The sequence below is a fragment of the Photinus pyralis genome, unplaced genomic scaffold, assembly GCF_008802855.1.
Source record: "Photinus pyralis isolate 1611_PpyrPB1 unplaced genomic scaffold, Ppyr1.3 Ppyr1.4_unclustered_Scaffold7758, whole genome shotgun sequence".
Classification (NCBI taxonomy): Eukaryota; Metazoa; Arthropoda; class Insecta; order Coleoptera; family Lampyridae; genus Photinus; species Photinus pyralis.
This window is the reverse complement of record NW_022172235.1, coordinates 42,405-64,985: the sequence shown is the minus strand read 5'-3', so window position 1 is coordinate 64,985 and position 22,581 is coordinate 42,405. Positions and strand designations below refer to the sequence as shown.

Below are 22,581 nucleotides of genomic sequence, written 5' to 3'. Positions count from 1 at the left end.
TCTGGTGGGGATGCCACATACTCATCAAGAAAGATGTGATAGTTTTTCTCGAATATGAATTGAGGAGTGACCTTAATCGCCTTGTCCAGAATTCCAGATATTCAACAACCCCTGTATTTTTCAGACGCAAGGATGCCATGACGGCTGTGGGAGTTATTCGCATCGCGCTCGTGCAAGCAAGTCTTTGCACATGATTAAGAATTGCGACGGTTGTGGAGAGTCTGGTTCTAGGCCACCAGACAATGGGGGTTTACAGTATAGTTGAATTCCGCAGTTCTAATTTAATAAGCGTGTACCTGAAACCATAAAACATTTTTTTGGACAGTAAAAGTTTATTTAAAAATAGAGGCTGATTAGCAAAAAAATAATGAACATGTGCGGTTTTAAAGGTTTATTCAAAACGATATGATTGTGGCGGGCTCTGTGACGTAATAAGCCCGACCAATCAGCTCCTAGAACCATTCAGATGACATAACGACTTGGCAATATTGCAGGAGAATGGCATTTATAACTTGCGTCATCTGTCACAGGCACTTGTCACTTTCGTGCTAGATGCAGTTAAACATCCCTCTCAAACCGTCAAATGTGACAAACGTCAGACCCTCGCGTAAGGTTGCCAGCTCACTTCTACGTGATTGGTTGTAGGTTTATGACGTATTTAGTCTGAAACGTTTCAAATTCGGACTAAAAACACAGCTTTTCAATAATTTATTTTGGGTTTAGTTTACTCGCAAATAAAAATTGAGGACACACGGGTCTTTTTATTTTTAATGTACTTTGTGGATCAGAAATAAAAAATGAAGGCGTGATGACCCCATTGCTTCATAGCAGAACACAGGTCTTATCACCCAAATATACAGCCATAAGACACCTTTAGGGGCAGAGCTGGGCAGAATACTTTCAAAAAGTATTTGAATACTAAATACTTTTACGTCCAGCACAAGCGAATACTAGATACAGATACGAAAAGTATTCAAATACTTTAGAATGTATTCGAATACTATAAAAAGTATTCGAATACTTTGAAAAGTATTTCATTATCTTACTTTCAAAAGTATTCGAATACAGTAAAAAGTATTCAAATACTTGTCACTCAAATACATTTTACATTATTAGCCAGGTAAGTGAGTTTTTACTGGCGATAGGAGAAGTTGACTGGCGAGCCGTGAGGCGAGCCTGTCATCTCCTAGAGCCAGTAAAAACTATTACCTGGCGTATATTGTACAATATTTTATTTGTTACTCATTTGTAAACAATAGTAAACGTAAATAATTAGTTCTTAAATTGATCTTGAAGAAATGTCTAAAATATCATGTGATCCATGTAACAGAGAACTTCGCATTAATTCTGGCCAATGAAATTACTAGATTACTAACTTGTAAAATTTTTACAGGTCTGCTGTCAGTTTTACAAGTCTGCTGTCAGTTTTACAAGTCAGTAGCGTTTAAAGATGACGTTTACCCGTTTGCGTTTTGTCTTGTTAATCAACGTTTACAACTGAGTAACAAATAAAAGTATTTACCGCAAATGTAGGTATTAGATGCTAACATGCGTGCTGAACAAATTCATATTCACAAATCAATTGACAATCACCTGAAAAATCTTAAATATCTCTCACTGTTAAAGTAGCAGAGGCGGTTTCCAAACGGTATGGAACGAGTATCTTTGTCAGTTTCTTTCACGAAAGCTTCAATCTCCATCCAAGTCTCGCGTTGAAGAGGTATTTGCCTTGAATACCCTACCAATTCTAAAGGGTTGTTAAGTATAACCTTTAAACGTGCGAAAACATGTAAAGCGCACTTGGTGTTATTCTCATTTCACCTTAAATCCAGAACTTTTACGAAATCCACAGTAATATTCACTTAGATTTGCATTGAGTATCAAGCTCAGACCAAAAAAAACACCGGCACCCTCAGACCTCCACGGTATGCTTTCAAGGATGGGGTTTCTAGAGAATCCACGTTCTTGATCCCACTCCTCGACTATTATAGGGTAGGTGTACTTTAATCTGTCACTGTTGGATCTGTGCAAGAAAAAGTAATTGGTAAACTACGATGAACTTGTATGTACTGCCATGTTTCCCTGGACAGAGTTAAAATTACCAGAGCGATAAGCTGTTGTTTTCCACAACCACGATTGCTACACTAACAGGTACTGGGAGCAAAAATTTATTGGATAATTCATGTTCACACACACACACACACCCTCACCCTCTCACACGCACCCTCACGCACACACAAAACTGAAGTTACATCCAACAATCAATTAAAAAAAACGACATAATGAAATACGTTTTGATTTAAATGACATTACGAAAAGTATCACTTTTTCACGAGTTGGTAGGTACCTCTGGGTTCCAACATCAACCAAGTTTCGTTTTTAAAACTGATGTAATCGTCCTCGTCCATAAAGTCGAATCTTATTTGGCCTATGAGAATTTCGTAACAAAAAGTACACGCAGAAGTCGGAACAAACGAGAAAAATAATATCAAAATCCACCGGTAACTGAACTAAACTTTGTCTTCAGTTCAGATCATTAAAAACAAATGCTCTGACTTCAGAAAAATAACACACTACCTGTATCGCAATATGTAGCTGCTGGGCATTAAATTAAAGGTGCAACAAAGTCCTTCTTGTGTTATTGTGGGATTCATCCATTTTTTACAATCAATTTCTTCAGATTTCCAAAAACACCGCATTACCATATCGGAACATGAATGACCAATCTACAATATACGTGTATAATTTTGAAGTTACGAAGAGTTTATACCTGCGAGAAGAAGTGATTTATATCAACCGATGGGAAACTTCCCGTAGTAGCGTTTGCTGCAGTTATACTTACAAAGTTTGAGCGACAGAAATCTTTCAACATATCTTTTGTTATCGAATGACTGAAAACTTATAATTGCAATAGTATTTATTAACCCATATGTTTTTACTTGGTTTCATTTAGCATTCTGTGGGCTGCTGAACGTTTTACTCTGTTCACATTGCACACTGTGACAGTTGGAAAGGGAATGTCTGATACGAACACTGGCGTGGGGTTTTCAGTGATCGTAACTGGCACTTGCCTAATATATATTAGACTGACCCAATAACCGGCAAAAGATGCTGCGCCGATAAAACACAATAACCAACAGAATCTGAAATGTTGTTTTGTTATAGTTTTGTTAATGTGTTTCCAATTTTGTGGGGATAGAGAAGGTAATGTTTTCTTATGGCCCTAACCTAACCTAAGACTACATTAGAATACTTTTCTTCACACTCTTAATTCCCTTGATGTTTCCCGTCTCGGGAAATAATACATCTGGGAATTTGAATTTATAATTACTTTCCTTGTGTACGAATGAATAATAAAATATGATAATAATGATTATAAATCAATAACGATTGTTCGACATCACTGCTCTCATGTTCAATTGTAGTACTTGTCCTACAGTACTGAAGTTTCACGCATCAAAAGCAAGTCTAAAAATAGCTACTCCCCCTTCCGCAACCTTGCCCTTCGTAGGTAAAGTATTCATTCTTGTTTTGCGTGCGACTGGAGCTACACGCGTCATTATGGGTAAACGTAGCCGTGAAAAACTTAACGCTTTGGAAAAGGAACTTTTTAAGTTAAAAAAGAAATTGAAGAAGAAATCAGGAAATCGAGATTTTAATGGTGAGTCATTCTTCGTTGATATTTTTGTTTTTAGTCTTGATTACGCCGGCGTGCGGCCGTAATTACTTACAGATAGTGCTCTGTCAGTAATGCTTGACTTTGTTCAAGTAACGGTTTTTTGTTGCTCTTGCAACATTCCGTAAAAAGGATAGTGCTCCTTTTACGAAGCTAGAAAGTTTTCTAGATCTTTTACAAAATGCAATTAGTAATTTGTATTTTGTTGGGCGCAGGTAGACGCTCTTCGACTCCGACCGACCCTAGTATTATCTACGCGAACACTCCATCTCTGTCGGACCGCAGTGACGTGTCTTTGCCAGAGGAGGATGGTCATCGTCATTTTAAGGATTTGTGGAGGGCTTCGCCTTCGGACGACGATGTACCTGGTTTATCGGCGCCTCTACAACCAGGGGTTCCTTTTAGAGATGTAAACCCAACCGTCCAAATTGTTGCCGATGTTGCATCCACCGAACAAGAGGACTTGTTGTCCTTGTTGGGTAACGAAACGACACCAGATGTGACCTTTGGTTTACCAATCCATGAGCGAATTGCAAACAACCTTAATTTCATCTTAAGGAGTGGGTTAAAGACCGAAGATTTGAACAGGCTTTTATCAAAATACCCAATTCCTGAAAATTGCAGGGCTTTTAAAAGCCCGGAATTAAATGCCATTGTCCAGCACTCTTTATGCGATAAATTTGTGCAACGGGACAAAAAATTGGCTAATCTGCAGTCACGGATAGGTACCGCCATGGCAGCTTCAGCGAATTGTCTCAACAAATTGCTGGAAATTAAGAACATTGACAAAGGCTTAATAGAATCTTTGAACGATGCGTTGAAAATTTTGTCGGACGTACATTTTAATGAAAGCCAGGTTCGGAGGTCCTTGATTCGTTCGAATATAAATGATTCTTTACGATTAACACTGGACAACAATGGGATCGACGATTTCCTTTTTGGAAGTGATCTCGAAGAAAAGGTCAAAGCGACCAAACACTTGGAGAAAGCTTCCAGGGATTTAAGCTTGACGAAGCCGAAACCCAGCAATACTAAATCAAAAAACGGACAGAACCCGCTTGCATTCAATCGCTTCCGTTACAGAGGAAGAGGGGCCAGCAGACCGCAGAATGCAAGCGGAACAAAACGGCTGATGGCAAATCGAGTCCCTTACGGGAAGAAACCTTTTCAATTCCGACCTTAGTAAGTAAACCAGCAGGCAGATTAGCTTCATTTTACTATGCATGGAAGGGCATTACTAATGACCCCGTTGTTTTGTCTTATGTTAAGGGATATAAGATTCCTTTTTGTAAAAAAGTTAAGCCGGTGGCTCGCTTTACTGAACCGATTCGGTCTGTTAAGGAAAAGCAAGCCATCTCCCTTCACGTTTCGAAGCTGTTAGCTTTAGGAGCGATTGTAGTTTGTGATTCCGCAGAGGATCAATTTTTGTCAGGTATTTTTTTGGTTCCTAAAGCTGATGGAACGTCTAGATTTATTTTAAATTTAAAACATTTGAATACTTTTATCAGTACATCTCATTTTAAAATGGAGGACTGGCGAACAGTTACGGGTCTTTTACAGGAGAATATGTTTATGGCTACAATAGATCTTAAAGATGCCTACTACCTTGTCCCAATTCATAAGAGTTCTCGAAAGTTTTTAAGATTTATATTTAATGGTCTGACTTATGAGTTTACTTGTTTACCTTTTGGTCTATGTACAGCACCTTTCATTTTCACCAAGCTAATGAAACCTGTGTTTGGCTTTCTCCGTAAAGAAGGACTGTTATCTGTTACTTATTTAGATGATTTTTTGCTTTTAGGTGACTCTTTTACTAGTTGTACAAAGAACGTTGAGAAAACGTTGTGTTTGTTGAATAGTCTTGGTTTTATTTTAAATAAGAGCAAGAGTCAGTTTATTCCCTCTAGAACTTGTTCTTATTTAGGTTTCATCTTTAATTCTGAGAACTTGACGGTTGGTTTGCCAGAAAAGAAAATTCTTAAAGTGTTAGCCTTAATTGATAATTTCGTTTTTGGTAAAGATTACACTTTGCGAGACTTCGCAGTTTTGACGGGGACGTTGGTTTCCTGTTGTCCAGCAGTCAGCTTTGGTTGGGCACATTTTAAAGTTTTTGAACGTGTAAAATTTAGGGAATTGGTTGTTAACAATAAAGACTTTGACGATTCCATAAAATTTCCCTTAGCTTTAGCCCGAGACCTAAGTTGGTGGAAGCAGAATTTATTTATTCCAAATAGGATTAGACGATTTAATTATGTTTTAGAGATTTTTTCCGACGCCTCGAAATCAGGTTGGGGCATTTATTGTCAGGGAAATACAACTAGGGGGTTATGGACTTCGTTAGAACAAAATTTTCATATCAATAGTTTGGAATTATTGGCCGCGTTCTTTGGTTTAAAATGTTTTGCATCCCATTTGTCTAATTGCGAAGTTTTGCTTCGTATAGACAATACGACAGCTATCGCCTACATTAACAAATTTGGGGGAACTCGTTACTTCACCTTAAATAAGTTATCACAGGACATCTGGCAGTGGTGTGAGGCTAGAAAGATTTTTATTTTTGCCGCTTATATTTCGTCAACGAACAATAGTTTAGCTGATCGTGAATCTAGGACTTTAGATGTGGATACAGAATTTGAATTAGCAGATCCAATTTACCAACACATTATTGGATATTTTGGCTCTCCAGACATTGATTTGTTCGCATCTAGATGCAATGCCAAATGCAACTTGTTTGTTTCCTGGAAAAGAGACCCGCAATCTGTTGCAGTGGATGCCTTCACTTTAAATTGGTCCAAATTTAGGTTTTATGCCTTTCCTCCCTTTTCCATGATACTTAAAGTTTTACAGAAAATAAAACATGACAAGGCAGAGGGTATTGTGGTGGTTCCTTTCTGGCCCACTCAGCCATGGTGGCCCTTATTTAAAACTTTGTGCACTAAGGAACCGCTTATTTTCGACCCTAGTAATGCTCTGATTTTACCTTTCAGAAATCGACTCCACCCTCTAGCGACATCTCTTTCCCTGGCTTCCTGCAAGTTGTCAGGAAGGCGTACTTATTAAGAAATATTCCTGAAGAATCGATCGATCTCCTACATGCGTCACTATCTCTTTCTACGAGAAAACAGTATTCTTCAGCGCTTTCTAAGTGGTGGACCTTTTGCAAGGGAGAAGGCCATGACTTTTATAGTAACTCCCACAAGGAAATAATTAAATTCCTCACGTTGGAGTTTAATAGAGGAGCTTCATTTAGCTATTTGAATTGTTTAAGATCTGCCATTAGTTATATTGTGGGTAATGAATTTTCAAACACCCTTGAAATCAAGCGACTTTTTAAGGGAATTCTCAGGAGGCGCCCTCCCAGCCGCAAGTATGATTCCATCTGGAATCCGAAGATAGTTTTAAATCATTTTCAACAGCTTGGTCCTCTAGAGGGGTTAAGTTTGAAGTTGTTATCGTGCAAGTTGATTACCCTACTAGCTTTGACTACAGGACACAGAATTCAAACCTTCTCAAAAATAAAAGTGTCTAACATCTCCTCTTTAGAAGATAGAATTGAAATTCGGATTCCAGATGAAATCAAAACTTCAGGCCTAAATAGGAAACAACCACTTCTTGTTTTACCTTTCTTTTCTGACACGAGAATTTGCGCAGCCTCCACCCTAAACGCTTATATTGCCAAAACCGAATCCTTACGGAGCTCAATCGATAACCTTTTTATCTCCTATTCAAAACCACATGGTGTTATCACCAGTACTCAAACTTTAAGTCGATGGGTTAAGAATACTCTATCGGATAGTGGAGTCGATGTTAATACTTTTAAAGCCCATAGCGTTAGGCATGCCTCAACATCAGCCGCTTTTGAGGCAGGTGTTAACTTTGAATACATTCGAAAATCGGCAGGCTGGTGTAAAGATTCTCAAACTTTTGCGAATTTCTACAAGTTACCTATTTTAGAATCGGATGTATTTGCTAATTCGATTTTTAACTCTTAAGTTGTACATTGTATTTTGTTATTATTCCTGTCTTTATGTCAATATGTTTTGTGTTTTCCTTTAGACTAGATTTGAAACTATTTTTAAGTTTTTTGATGATCTTTCTTCTTTGTTTAATATATTTTGACAAACTAAAATCACGGCTTTCAACATCTACAATTGAACATGAGAGCAGTGATGTCGAAATACAATTACTAGATTAAACGAACTTACCTCGTGAAGTTCTGATCGTAATTGTATGAGACATCACTGCCGAAATGTTCAATCCCACCCACCTCTTCAGGCTTTTCTAGCACCCTTCTGGATTTTAGTTTGCAGCTTTCAACAATGAATACTTTACCTACGAAGGGCAAGGTTGCGGAAGGGGGAGTAGCTATTTTTAGACTTGCTTTTGATGCGTGAAACTTCAGTACTGTAGGACAAGTACTACAATTGAACATTTCGGCAGTGATGTCTCATACAATTACGATCAGAACTTCACGAGGTAAGTTCGTTTAATCTAGTAATTGAAAAGTATTTTAACACTATATTGTATTACTATTAAACTACAAGCTACCAACATTAAACAAAGTAGTAAAAATGTGTACCTTTCCGCAAACGATAGTGTAGAATCTCCAACATAACTCAATCCATGCAATGAGGAGTTTCTTAGGTAGTCGTCAATATATTGCCAACATTTTCTTGAAAAACTCATTACTTTGATATTACGTGTACACGCTACCTACGCTTCCTTTGGGAATAGTCAAATCTAATTGAATACGCAACAATAAACCTACCCGCTTTATACACTCCTCCTCTTACACAAATTCGTATTTTAGTAATTGAAATTGAAGAAATTGTATACACCAATAGAGTTAATATTGAATCCATTAATAAACTCACCGTATGGATGTATTTAATTACAAATTCAGGAATTAAGATTGATGTAGGTGGTAGTTTGTTAAGGCTACCTGAATTATTTATGACAGAACATCACACGATTTCAAATATCCTAATTGGAAATTGATAAAGCACCGAAGTTCGGCATGATTGAGTAGCTTCGCTTGTACGAAATATCGGGTGAGCGATAATTACCTACACGAAAAAACATGTTGTAATAGTTATTAGGATACAAATACTTACACTTAATTTCTTTATTACCTACATCCATCACCATCAATCAATGAGTTGTATACTTAGGAAACAATCCCATTAATCGCTAGCCAGTGGTCGAATTTCGAACATACGATGCTCGATTCCCCTTAATATGTTTTATTGCAATATTGTCGGTAGGTATCTTAATTCATAGTAGTGAGGTGTATGAAGAACCAATCCTGCCTCAGGTACTGCCGTACGATATTAAATCCGTCATTACGCGGTCAATGGCATAATCCCTCTACATACCCAAAATGTTATGGTCATAGGCAAAATCTACATATATTACAAATTACATCATGGTCAGAGTAGAAGCGTTGATTGATTGTGTATTTATGAATCAACGGTAGAAGGCAAAAACGTCTTGCTATGAGCGAATAGTATGAAAGATTTTTTAAAGGGATACCGAACAACTATTGCTTTGAATTGGATTCGAGAAAAATGCGAAAGGCCTCGCATCTCTTTTTTCCGATTCTTCGTACAGTTTTCGTACAACCTATTAGAGGTGTTTTGACTAGAAAAATCCTGAACGTATTGTTTCGATGGCCAATGAACTAATTTCATGAATTTTTGAGAACCATGATCGATTCCAAAGTCTGGTATCTATTCAACAGAATTTGATCAATCGGATCAACGTTGATGGTGATAAAACGGTAATATTCAAATTTTCGGCTTCGAAAGTCTTTGGGATCACTGTTACGTGCATTAAAAAACCATCAAATTTTCTGATTTTTTCTTGTTCTCAACAAGAATGTGATAACAATTTGGCCTTGGTCGGACAAATAGATTTGCAAAATCTTTAAAATAAAGGATATTTGAGAGTTCTCTTTAGTTTTCGTCAATGTTGACATATTATTACACGATCCAAGGTAATCGTTGCGTTCAGTAGTCGATATGTCGCTTACCGGCGGAATGCGTAGTTCTGAGTCATCGCGTGGGAATTTCAAAAATTAGAGCTGCATTCACATACGCGATACAGAATTTTTCATCAGCGATCTTCTAATCCACCCTTGCGAACAATTAAGAGCAGGGTATTCAGTACTTCTAGATGTAGGGCTTCTGGGGATATAAATTGAGGTTGACAAACATTTTTCGAAAATGTCATACTTTTTAAAGTATCTAGCAGGTATCCGAAGAACTTTCGGGGTCAAAAACTCAATTATTACTATAGCAGCCGGATATCGGATTTATGGCTCAGTGGTAGAGCATTGGGTTATAAATCCGGAGGTCGGGTGTTCGAACTTGGGTTGAGGTGAATTTTTCATCTGTGGCGGAGATGGAAATTACCTTAGACCAGTTCCGAGCATTCTACCGGCTACTCCGAATTAGGTTTTCCTGCAGTTTTCCTAATTCGTAAGGTAAATACCGGAGTAGTATGGACCATCTTAAGACCTTCTGCAGAGGCACTTCTAAATAGCATTATGCGGGTCACTCTGTAATTGGGCGCATGCCTGTTGAGAGCCCAAAACAAGAGAGCAGCAGCACAACCATCACAAAAAAATAATCAAAATCCACACGTGAATGTTGTCAGCGCAAATCAATTTTACAAGTTGAAAAACCGCGCGAATTTTGATCCACAACACTATTTATGGTCTAAACATAGAAAAAACGGGTTTATCACAATCAGGGTATGCACACATGCAATGTAGGGAAGAATTTTCAAGACACATCGGAAAAGCATTACAATATTTCAATTCGAAAAAAATCTTAGATACTTCAACATTACCCACCACTGCAAACTTATGAGTAAAAGGATTGGCATTATACCTAAAATCTCAGTAGGTTTTACGGGTTTGCAGTACAGTTGGTCTGAACTAGTCCAACTTCTTTATTTTTCACATCCTAAGGCACTTCATGTTGATCCCAAACAAAACTGTTACGCACTAAAATCTTCACCGACAGATCACACGTTTCACTTTCCCTTTGCAAGCACCCGCTTCCGACACTTATTTCTAGGGATAACGTATAGGTGGTCCAGGAGGCAGCGACATTCTTCATGCACTCAATTCTATAAAGCTGATCGTCTGCCACGTTATTGTTTTGATAGTACAAGCATTGAATAAGTTTATTCAATGGTACAAGTAAAAAAACCGCAGTCTACCGCGTCGGCGGTGTTGCCTACATTTGCAACAATGTTCTTAACATGTTAATAAATAATATGTTGTACAGTACATGCCTTATATCTACAAGAATGAAAATGTTTACAGTAACTATGTATACCTAAAAATGAAGTATGGTAATAGTCTACCGAGCTGGCAGCGTTGCTATCACAAGTCTACCACCCACGCTAGTTGCATAAAAAATTGTCATAAGACACCAAAAACAAGTATAGATAGTGCACTACTCTTGTGCAGATAAAGCGCATTTTTTAAACCGAAATAGCTTAGTAAATGGTTGGGTTATAAGATAGTAACGTGCTATCGATGTTTACTTTCTTGGTAGATGATTAATGGAGAGGAAGTTCTTTACACATAAACATTTAAAGACAGCCTGGGCATACATTCAAAATCCTCCGACCCCCCATTATGCAGATATTTGCAATGAAAGCTTTGACACACCAAAAGATATGTTTCTGACCTCTGAAGTTCTACTTGCCTTTTATGAGTATCCTCTTCCGACACTTCGTGGTGAAGGTATTTGCACAGCTTACTTACTATCCAGCTGCACAACTCTCTTGGCGGGAGCGGTTTGCGCCGATCTACGCGCGCAGCGCTTATGTTCCGCCTCTTGGGGTAAGAGACTGCATTGCCTGTTTGGCGTGCAATCAAGCCCAGTGTTGCCACGTTGGCCATTGTCCCGAATTCAATTCAATTAGGCAATAAAATGTATTAAACACCTAACCCTAGTTTCATTGCAATATTACGTAATATTGTACAGCAAATTCTAAACGTTCACATTACAATACAGCTCAAAAATCACCTACTACGGTACTGTGAAGCGACCGCGCGATGAAAATACGTTTAATCCGGCCCCGACTTTTACCCCAAGCGCAAGAAGGAGGGCACCATTCCATCTCGCTTGGTTGTAGACCGCCAGATCAAAGGCGCCGCTCAAGAGTTGCGGAGCTGGATAGTAAGTAAGCTGTGGTATTTGTTTTGACTTCACCAGACACTAATAGATACGTCTCGTCAAGTCGACTTATTTTACCCTAGGTACCCTCTTCCGACAATCCGTTCTGGAGATATAAGGGAATATATACCAGATCACGATAAGGGGTCGAGGAGGAGGACTATGGTTGTTGTAGAAATTAATTCCTTTCGTCGAGACCTTTCATTAGAGTACCTGAAGGATAAAACCAGTTCCAGTTTCGGACGAACGGACCGACAAAACGTAAACAATAGCACATTTTTTTAATTTCTTACATAATGCGCTAAAAATTGGCCTACCCTTCGCGTAATATTGCTGAGGTCTCGGTAGACATGCTGGAAGGTACGGTTTCCCGAGCGCAACTGCTGCACCGCTCTGCGAAAATTACCTCTACCTCTACATACAAATACAGGCAATTAACATGGAAAATAGTTTTTTTGCAGATCGTTGCTCTTCATGTTAACTTCATTATTCAAGTCGAAATCAATATCAATATCAGTATGACAACTGTCAATAATTTTTTTTAGCGCATTTTTTGAGAATTAAAAAAAATGTGCTATTGTTTGCGCTTTGTCCGTCCGTCCGTCCGGACCCACTTCTCTACCGTTTTGAACTACTTCTAGGGGAAGTAGGTAGCCTATACCTTGAAGGTGTGCCAGACAGCCATCAAATTTCGCTGTCTAAAAGGCCCCCCCCTCCCCACGAATTATTTTCTGAGATGCTGTTCTTAGTAAAACGTGCATAACTTTTACATACGACAACCAATAGGTCTCATATTTTGCATACGCATGCCTTTAGTGGTTCCAAGTTAAACGTTATATGGTGGGGGGGGGGGGTTAAACACATGTTTTATCCTTCATGGTATTCTAATGAAAGGTCTCAACAAAAGGAATTAATTTATACTAACCATAGTCTTCCTCCTCGATCCCTTGTCGTGATCGGTTATAATTCCTTATATCTTAAGAGTGAATTGTCAAAGGAAAGTACCTACAAAGGGCGATTGGGACGTTTGGAAGAAATATAACCATTAGGCATTTAATTTAAATAAAATTTGATACATATCCACTTGGAATAAAACTAAATTTAACGCCAGTTTCAAAATTTGGTTTTGCGCATGCGCAGTGCCAACTTCCTTATTTATGGAGGCATTCAAATGAAATTTGATACATATCCACTTGGAATAAAAGTAGCGCCAGAAGAAGAAATTTCGTAGGTGTGTTTAAAAAAAATGCGCTTTACCTGCACAAGGGTTGTGCACAATTTGTACTTATACCTACTTGTATAATTTATTCACCGAGGAAACAAGTATTTATAATAAACGACGTTTACAGCGGAAATAGTTAGGTACGCGTACACGATATTTGTTTTCCATGCATTTTAATGAGCGCCCCATTCTGTGTGGTGACCGCGAAAACGCGAGTAACGATTTCCAAGCAATATCTCGGTACGGTTAATTTTTCACCTCACTGTACTTTCCGGTGCCCCCGTAGCGGAACCCCTAGGCATACTTGGACTTGGCGACCACAAAAGTACAACAGTAGTGTGACTATTGCTCCTGCTCCAGCCACCACTCTGAAGTCACATTACGTGGCCTGACGTTATATTTCGTGGCTATGGCGGTAAATTTGAATTTGTGCGGGAGATTTGAATTTTTGAATTTCAGTATGTTTGTACATCTTATTGTGGTCAATTTGAATTTGTGCGGGGTTTGAATTTTTTCTGCGCTCGTCTGTCACTCTAAATATACGGGGTATAGTAATAGTTATACACGGGCTATTTGTGACAACATGTATCACAGTCGGCAATGAAGGTGTAAAGTCAAGCAATTTGTAATGAAGGAACTTATTTTTTCTTTGTTCGTGTAAAAATTATCAACGCCCGGTAATAAACTAGTGACAGTAGTTTTTTCTTTCATAGTTTTGTCATGAAATTCTTGTTTAAAAAAACATGACATTTTTTAGACAAGGAGGATAGAATAAAATAAAATTGAGAAACTTCTAACAAAAGGCTCAAAAGGTGAATCTTTCGTATACGCGGTATACAATGCTGTTTTCAAAATAGGTAATACCTGCAAACTAAATCATAATTCAGAATATGGTTGCCATGTAAAAGCAAAGCGCGTTGACGAACGGTCTAACTTTGTTACCTCTGATGACTCTGTAAGCGATCATTAGGCAACCATTCTAATTACCCAGTCTAGCCCATTTCGCCGTCGTCTTTCTGCCGTCGCCATTCTGCCGTCGCCAGTCCGTCGTCGCCAGTCTACCGTCGGGCCACTTTGCCGTCGACCTGGTTCGCCGTCGTCAGTCCGCCGGCGGGCCAGTTGACCGTCGCCACTTCGCCGTCGCTTCGCCTGACCAGTATGCTACTTAATCACATTAAAGTATTGTAATTTCTCGCTAGATATACATCCAGTAAACTAGAGTTTTTTATTTACAATTTTTCTTTCATAATATCCAAAAAATCCTGTCGTCCATTTCGCAATTATAAATAATAAGACTCTTAAATTAAAATTTCCTGATTCTTATTGTTATTACTTATTACTTATTATTTAATTATGTGACTATAAAAAACCTACCCAAACCATTACTTTTATCTTTTATTAATATTGCTTATTATTTATTACTTATTCTTATTACTTATGCGTTTGTTCCCGTGGAAAGATTGGAGGATGCAGTCGATCAGCTCAGTAATTACCTTCCCAACCAATTGCATCCCCTCTTGGATTGGTTTGAGGACAATTACCTGGGAAGGGCGTAAATTGCATAAATATTGAAAACTTTAATAATCATGTTGGTTGGATAACTCTACGAAACATTCCCTTCAGATCAATCCCTCTGGCATTTATAGACCGACGGCAAAGTGGCCCCGCCGGCGGACTGGCGCCGGCGAACCGGGCCTACGGCGAAGTGGCCCGCCGACCGACTGGCGACGGCGGACTGGCGACGGCGAACTGCCGACGGCGAAATGGGTGGGCCCGCTAATTACCTACCATATGTACTTAAAATATTCGGTTGAGGATTTTTGGAAAAATATTTGCTTGTTCGTCATCTTCGTTTCTTGCAAAAGAATTCTGTACGCATCTGTTACAGCGCGACATCTCCAAGATTACCACTCGAATCACATGTGTGCGGCGTTTACTGTTTTAATATTTATGTATTTTAGATTTAGACAAATTTATCCGTGACTTTATAGAGATATTTACATCTGATTTAATTGAAAACCACGAAATAACTAAACTATTATACTTTTGTAGGCTAAACTTTACGCTACATTGATAAAATAAAAAACAATTTAGAAACTTCACAACATTTAATTATTACTATCAACAAAATACATTAGATGCAAGAGAGCGGTTAAAGTAAAGTTTAAATTTACCGCGCACAATTAAGCGCATCGGAACAAAATGTCTGACAGCTTAGCGCCATTGTGAGATTGTGACACCCCGGAGCTAAAATGGTCAAACACAAATACCCTATGTATAACTAACGTTACATAGCGGAGCAAAATGGCCAAACACGAACACTCTATGTATAACCAAAGCGTATTATAGTTACTCTTTGGTATAACTATACTATCACTACCCCTGTGTATTTAATTTCAAATATACCGACAAACAGACAACCGGAAAATCAAAAAGTCAAATCTCCCACGCAAATTCAAAAATTCAAATCTCCCGCACAAATTCAAACTTACCGCCTCAGCCACGTAATGCGACGTCAGAGGGACTCGTGCATCGGGACCGAAGGTTGCATTTTTCACCACTCGTTTCTAATCATTTTGAACGACTTTTTGTACTAAGCAAAACACTTGCTGAGGAAAAGTAGGTACCGATCTACTGCAACATCAAGGTATGTACATCCAAGATTTGTACGAACTCATCAGTCATCAAGTCTGAATCAGTTAACTTGTTTTAGTTTTATTGGAATCTACGAGGGAATCTACTACCCTCAAAAGGAACCTATTTGTCTAATTCTTGAACTACTAGATGAGAAGGTTAAACTAAGACTATTTTTAATTTGGTGTTTTTACTAGAGGGTATGGTTACGTTTTATAATAAAACGTTGAGTGAAACATTTTCATTGGTTTTAATCAAACATCCCTTCGTCTAATTTGATCGTTTTCAATAAACGGGGAACGTGAAAAAAGTAATTCGCCTAAGGCGGAGAAACACTGCGAACATCCGATAAATTACACTCTACATCGATAAATGAAATTGATTCTTTATTTCCATTTTTGACACAACACCCACAAATCCTCGGTCTCTGCAGTGCTCATTATTCCACAGTTGTACAATATACAGCTATATAAATTCATTACGTTGTATACGCATTAAAATTCTCACTATTTAAATGTGGCGTACTACTTTTCGTTTCACATCCGCTTAATGCAATTTAAATATCAATACAGAATTGGAACATTTCATATAGTTGGCATTTTTATTGTTTGAATCGACCCGCGACCGTCAAGCTGAACCGCTGTAGCTAAAAGTGGAACGTGCACATTTGTAAATTGTCCCCAAAAGAGAAAAATTAGTACTTCTCGAAATTTGCAATTCACTCACATCTCGCCGTCTTACTAATGAGACGTCAGTTTCCAAAGATGTGAAAATTGTAGGGTGATAGACCACAATCCTCCACTTACCTACACATAATGATTAAGTGGATCATCTAAGTGTAATCCGTAATGGTTTCGAGTGCAATTAACAATTCTACTTTCTTCATTTATATGCTTTACCTGTGTCGCGTATACTATACGTTGTACGTCGAGTATTCGATAGTAAAGTCACAAAAAAATACAACGCGTACTAAATTACGAGTATAGTAAATAATTAGGTAGGTACTTATCAGCAAGTGCAAACGCTATCCAAGCTTGATCCACTAATAGGTGTCCCACTAAGGTAATGATGTTGATTGTTGACAACAAATGAGCTATCAAATACTTATATTCCAAACGAGTAAGTGAACAGCCAGACGGACATTTGGTACATATGTCGTAGGCATTGTGTATAACTCGTCATTTTATAAAATGCCTAGGCGTTAGTGCTCGTATTTTACAATCTGCCGGTTGCTCTTCTGGCATTTAGGAAGTAACTGAATTCAATTTAGTCATTTAATAAACGTGTAATAGTTATTTACATAATAAGTCATGGAAGTGGCCGTTTGCATGACGCCGAGGCTTATTGAAAAGTACTTTATTTAATTGTTTCCATAGAGATTTCAAAATAATTAAAACAATCACGGCCAGTTGGACAAAAAAATAATCCAGGATCATTGTTTAATCCGGTATTAAGACATTTGATTGGCTTTATACTGCAGTAGGTATGTAGCCAATCAAATGTCAAATTTCTTGTATAAACTCAGATTTGGCAAATAATGTAGGATTTTCATTATAATTCGCTTTCCTGCAACCGGCCGTCAGTGTCATTCTTAATGCAGTTTATGCTTTGTACTTTTCAACTATACAGTCTTTATAACTAGGTACAAAAGCAGGTATCGGTGAAGAAGAGTACCTACGCGAGACGTTGTTATGTAGCCGAAGCTGCGGCCGCCGTAGTGCAATATTCGCTCCCCACAAAGTCAAGAAAGAGGTACGAAAAGGCGTACAAACCTTTTAATGACTGGCGCAAAACTAAAGGAATAATTACTTCCACACATATTCCATTAATTGTTAGTAATAAAAAACCATTATCCTTTGTGTAGGTATATTAGAATTTAAAAATATCCACATAGTCTGCATTATAATTATTCAATCGTTGATTGAATAACTTATTCAATGAACGATCTAATTGTTATTTTGCATGTACTAGGACTGTAATGGGAGCCAGGCAAAAATATTACAGTACTAGTCAGGTAAAGATCAACTTTCTAATGTCAAAATAGCCCTGAAATTTAGATTTTCTTGACGGTGTCAGGTAAACAAATATAGAAAACGAGCTCCTGCGTATGGCTATAGCATGCGCAAAACCAAATTTTGCAACTGGTGTTAGATTTGTCTTTATTCCAAATGCCTATGTATAAAATTTAATTTAAATGTTTTCATAAACAAGAAAGTTGGCATTGCGCAAAACAACGTTTTGAAAATGGCGTTAATTTTACTTATATTTGTATTGTTTACATATAAAGTTTCATTTAAATATCTTCATAAATAAAAAAGTTAGCATTGCACATGGGTTAAACCAAATTTTTGACACTGCGCATGCACAAATACAAAAAATATGAGTATGCACGGAATTCTTGGACCAAGCCTTTTCAATTGAGTCCTGTATCGCCAAAATCGGTTCAGTGTTTTAGAAGGAGCATGTATGACGGACGGACAGGCGGATGGACGGACGGAGTGCAACCAATAGCGATTTTTCACTTTGAGGAAAATACGCTAAAAACAAGCACTAACGCATTCATTGTACTCTCTGCACGCGTTTTATAAAATGCCTAAAATGATGAATTATACAAAATGCCTACGATCGAGGCCTACGATACTTACAGGCCGGAGCGCTCGAAAGTCACGTGACCTTAGGAGTCAGTTCGGGACACAATTATGGCTTATGAAAAATCCGTGCGCGGCTCCACTATTTACTTTTTCACTCCGAATCCGTTTAACATAGAGCCACGAAATTTCAATGAGAGCTGGTCAATGGTACAGACAATAGGGTAGATGACAAATTTTTAAAACCAGTTATAACTGTTCGTATACCTCTACTATAACTTTAAAATCGAATATTTCTACAAAATAAATTATATTATTGCAAATTTATGCAATTTAAATTGTAGATTTTTATTGTAGCGGCAAAACGCTGTTTTGTGTATGGCGGTGTCTGTGACGTCACAGTCCTGACAATTATAAACACACAACCCCAGCGTAAGTAGTTTAAAAGATTTCGGGATGAATTATAACTACTATAAGTGGTGCCCTACCATGGGGTACACCTTGTCGTGGTGGTAGAGCTCAGTAGTCACATTTTTCTGTGGCACAGCTAAGTATCCCAGGCGGGTAAATCTGGTTCCAAGGATGCTGCATCATTCAAATGCTTCATGGAGTAGAGAAATCCAAAAGGGTTCTCGACGATTGCTCATTAAACGTAATATAGAAAACTGTATTGACACGAGTAGCACACTCTTCACGTACGTTAACTCCTGAGGCGTGCGGTAGACGACAATTTCGACAACTTCCGAATCCGATTGAGCCATTTGCCGATAGAGTTTCGAATAATCGGACTAGATCATGACTTGTTAAACGTGATAAAAGAGACTTTATCGACACTAGTACAAGTACTCCTTTGGACTCTGAGGGGTTGTAAAAGTAGCTTGATGGTAGGGCAAAGAAAAGAATTTATTGTTTTCTTCGTCGACAACTAAGGAAACTGCATACACCTTTGCGTGAACCTAGCCGTGAACCGTATGTTGCGGACAAATTTTAACTTAAATGTGAATAAGTTGCCATCACGCTTAAGAGTCTTCCGTTCGACTGCACCCAATGTAAGGTTCCATAAGAGCGCCTGCCATAAGAACTGTTTTTCCAAAAAAAAGTTGTTTTAAGAACTACTTTTTATACCTTTATCTACAAAATGTTCGTACGCTTACGTACAGAAAACTCTTAAAGTGGACATAGCTTACTGAATCATCTCCATCATCCATCCATCATATTATGATAGCTTCGATGACCAAAAAACAAAGCATCCCGATACGGGGATATGATGATACGAGAATACGCAACAAGTCTGGACCGACCTTGTACACATTTCTCTTAAATATTTACATTTCTTGTAATAAGTTTAACTTAAAAACCTACAAGACTTATATGGTAGTTTTCTGATGAGCAAAGATCTTTGTTTGGTGCAAGTAATATTCCCAACATCATTACGTTAATTTTTGGCAGATTTGCTGCTATCAGCTTCCGTATACCCACTTTCCATCCTTATCTGGTTTTAAAAACTAAACTTTAGGATAATATGATCACTATAATGGAACAAGCACTAAATTAAAAAACGTGGACAAACTCTATCAACGCAGAGGATTAGGATAATGACGTCATGCGCTCTGATTGGCGTTTGATATCACGTGACAAATGTCGTTATTATTTTCTCGTGTACATGACCAAAGAAAGTTATTTTACGATACCCTGGCACCTTACTCTATCTTATGAAACAAACAGTTATTTATTCTTTTTGCACTGTCATGTAGCCTATTAAATTATAGTGTTTGTTAATTTTTAGTAACACTGGAAATAGTTAATTTTAAGGTTTAAAGTCTTTGAAGTTAAAACGACGATAGTAAATCCGTGTTTTTCTATATTTCCACCGTCATATTTCTGTTTCTATATAGGAACGATATGATTATAATTCTTTCGGTGTCTTAAGTGCTAAATTCCTTATTAAGAAACGCCAACGATAAAGTTATTGTATTTTTTATTGTTAATTGGCTATATTTTAATCATCATTGCATACATTTTTGATCAAGATTCCAGTCTCAATTTCGTTATCGTTGCACGCCCGTGGACGCCTTTTGGTGACTTTACTTTGTTTTTTGCATTTAATAATATTGGCATTATTGGACTCAGCACACTTGTTTACGGTGCTATCGTGACGGATAAGTGTCGGTACACGCGTGCTTGGGCGCATTAAGACCGTGACTACACATAAACCGTTCATTGTTTCGGATTTTACTAAAAAAAGTTATTTAGAATAAAAAACATAACGATGTTAATGTGCGAAATTTCATCCGTCTATGATGACATTGACAATTTGATGTTTTTGTAAAGCAAAATATCAAAATTGTCAGTGTTGTCGTAGACGGCTGAAATTCGCATATTAATATAACGTATAATTCTAAACAACTTTTTTAAGTAACATTTTCTTCTATTTTTTAAAATAAGAGTATACGGTACTCTTATGCAAAGTATGTATTTTCTGTGCCACCCTGTATATTTTGAATGCCAACTTGGATCTGATTGATGGTAAAACAGTTTTAAGACATGCACCGACTATCTCATGAAAGAATTTTTCGTTAAAGCTAATATTAAAGATATTAAAGATATGTTAAACAAATCTACGCCCAAACTGTATATGTGTCATAGCGAGGCCTGCGATACTTACAGGCCGGAGCGCTCGATAAAGTCACGCGACCTTAGGAGTCAGTTCGGGGCGCATTAAATACATTACGGCTTATGACTTCACGCCGTGAATTCATACCGCGAACAACCTCGAACGTCACGGACCAAACTTTACCTCCACACTCACAAATTATTTAACAGTTGACAGTGGCGAACCCTTTGAAGCGCGCAAAAAGACCGACTCGAAACGGGAAAGCACGCGAGAAGATACGTGAACTCCGTGAAAAGGCGTGAAAACCATCCATACTTGCGTTCGCGGGGCTTCACGGGTGTTCGCGGCGTGAGTCTGGAGCCGCCTTTAGAAAGTTAATAGATGTCTACCACTGGTAAGTGGCAATTCAATACGATCTTGTTTTAACTCACAAAATGAAATGTATATGTTAATGGGTAAAACATAACGCGAAGAGCAAGTCGCACTGTTCATAATCATGGCGAACAAAAATGGAAGTATTCGTTGATGATGCTGATGTAGAGGATGACAATATACCAGCAATGTTCGGTTGGCCATAAAGCGACTTTCATATAAGTAAATTAATATAAAATTAATATTAACTCAGATTATAAAAAGAATATCCATACTTTGAACTAACCCTGTATGTAATTTTTTTTAACTGTGTAAGTTTAATGGTTCTCTACATATTACAAACACTATTTGAAAGTCAATTAGTAATAATTATTTAAAAAATAATAATTTCCATTGCTCGTTCGCGTGTTTCTGAAGTGACGCTATTTACTAAAACTGCTGAAAAAAGGAAACAAAAGACCATTTCTTAAAAATTCCTTCTGAAAAACATTTTTGTGTTCTTTGGTCACAATTCATTCGATATAAAGGGTTTACCAATAGGGACGATAGGATTTTAAACGTTTAAGGCGGCTATGTTGGATGCCAAACATTTGACATATGCTGTCAGTTGTCATCAGTAAGGCTTGCCATTCCATCATGAACAAGTTCACGTTGCCTCAACGCTTGGAAATTATCCAACAACATGCCACACAGCGAACGCTACAATGGACTTATTGCGTCAACAGTTTGGTGAATCGTTGATTTCTGAAAATGGCCCCCACAATTGGCCGCCAAGATCATGCGATTTAACACCATTGGACTTCTTTTTGTGGGGCTATGTGAAGTCAAAGGTTTATGCGAATAAACCCAAGAGTCTTGACGAGCTCGAGGCCAACATTCGAGCGACCATAGCTGCCATTCCACCCGATATGATCCACCGAGTCATCGAAAATTGGTCCGATCGGATGAGCCAGTGCAAAAAGAGCCGCGGTGGCCATTTGAACGATATTTTGTTTAAATCATAAATGGCATGAAATACAGCATCTAATAAAACCAATCAAACCTAAATTTGACCAAATTGACTGTGTTTTATTTCAATTTAAAATCCTATCGCTCTTATTGGTAAACCCGTTATATGTGATACAATTGTACTAACATTAAAAAAGTTTCTCGCATGGTGAATTGCTCTGCGCGGATAAATAATGCGCGATTTTGTAGGGCCTGTTAAATCTACACTAATACAAGATAAGGCATACGCATAATTGGAGGCGCATATCATTCTAGTTTAATGGACATTTGTA

At 37.9% G+C, this 22,581-nt stretch overlaps 1 protein-coding gene across 1 annotated transcript; it reads right to left on the bottom strand.

Moving 5' to 3' along the window:
• Nucleotides 1-1,528: 1,528 nt before the first annotated feature.
• On the bottom strand, nt 1,529-8,542 carry LOC116182817 (pickpocket protein 28-like). The gene is made up of 7 exons (XM_031503361.1): nt 8,445-8,542; nt 8,256-8,389; nt 2,940-3,143; nt 2,771-2,891; nt 2,578-2,726; nt 1,822-2,023; nt 1,529-1,769 (listed from the first exon to the last, which is right to left on the bottom strand). Exons 2-7 carry the CDS (start codon nt 8,360-8,362, stop codon nt 1,590-1,592), a joined length of 963 nt encoding a protein of 320 aa, XP_031359221.1. The 5' UTR covers nt 8,363-8,389; nt 8,445-8,542; the 3' UTR covers nt 1,529-1,589.
• Between the last annotated feature and the right edge of the window lie 14,039 nt (nt 8,543-22,581).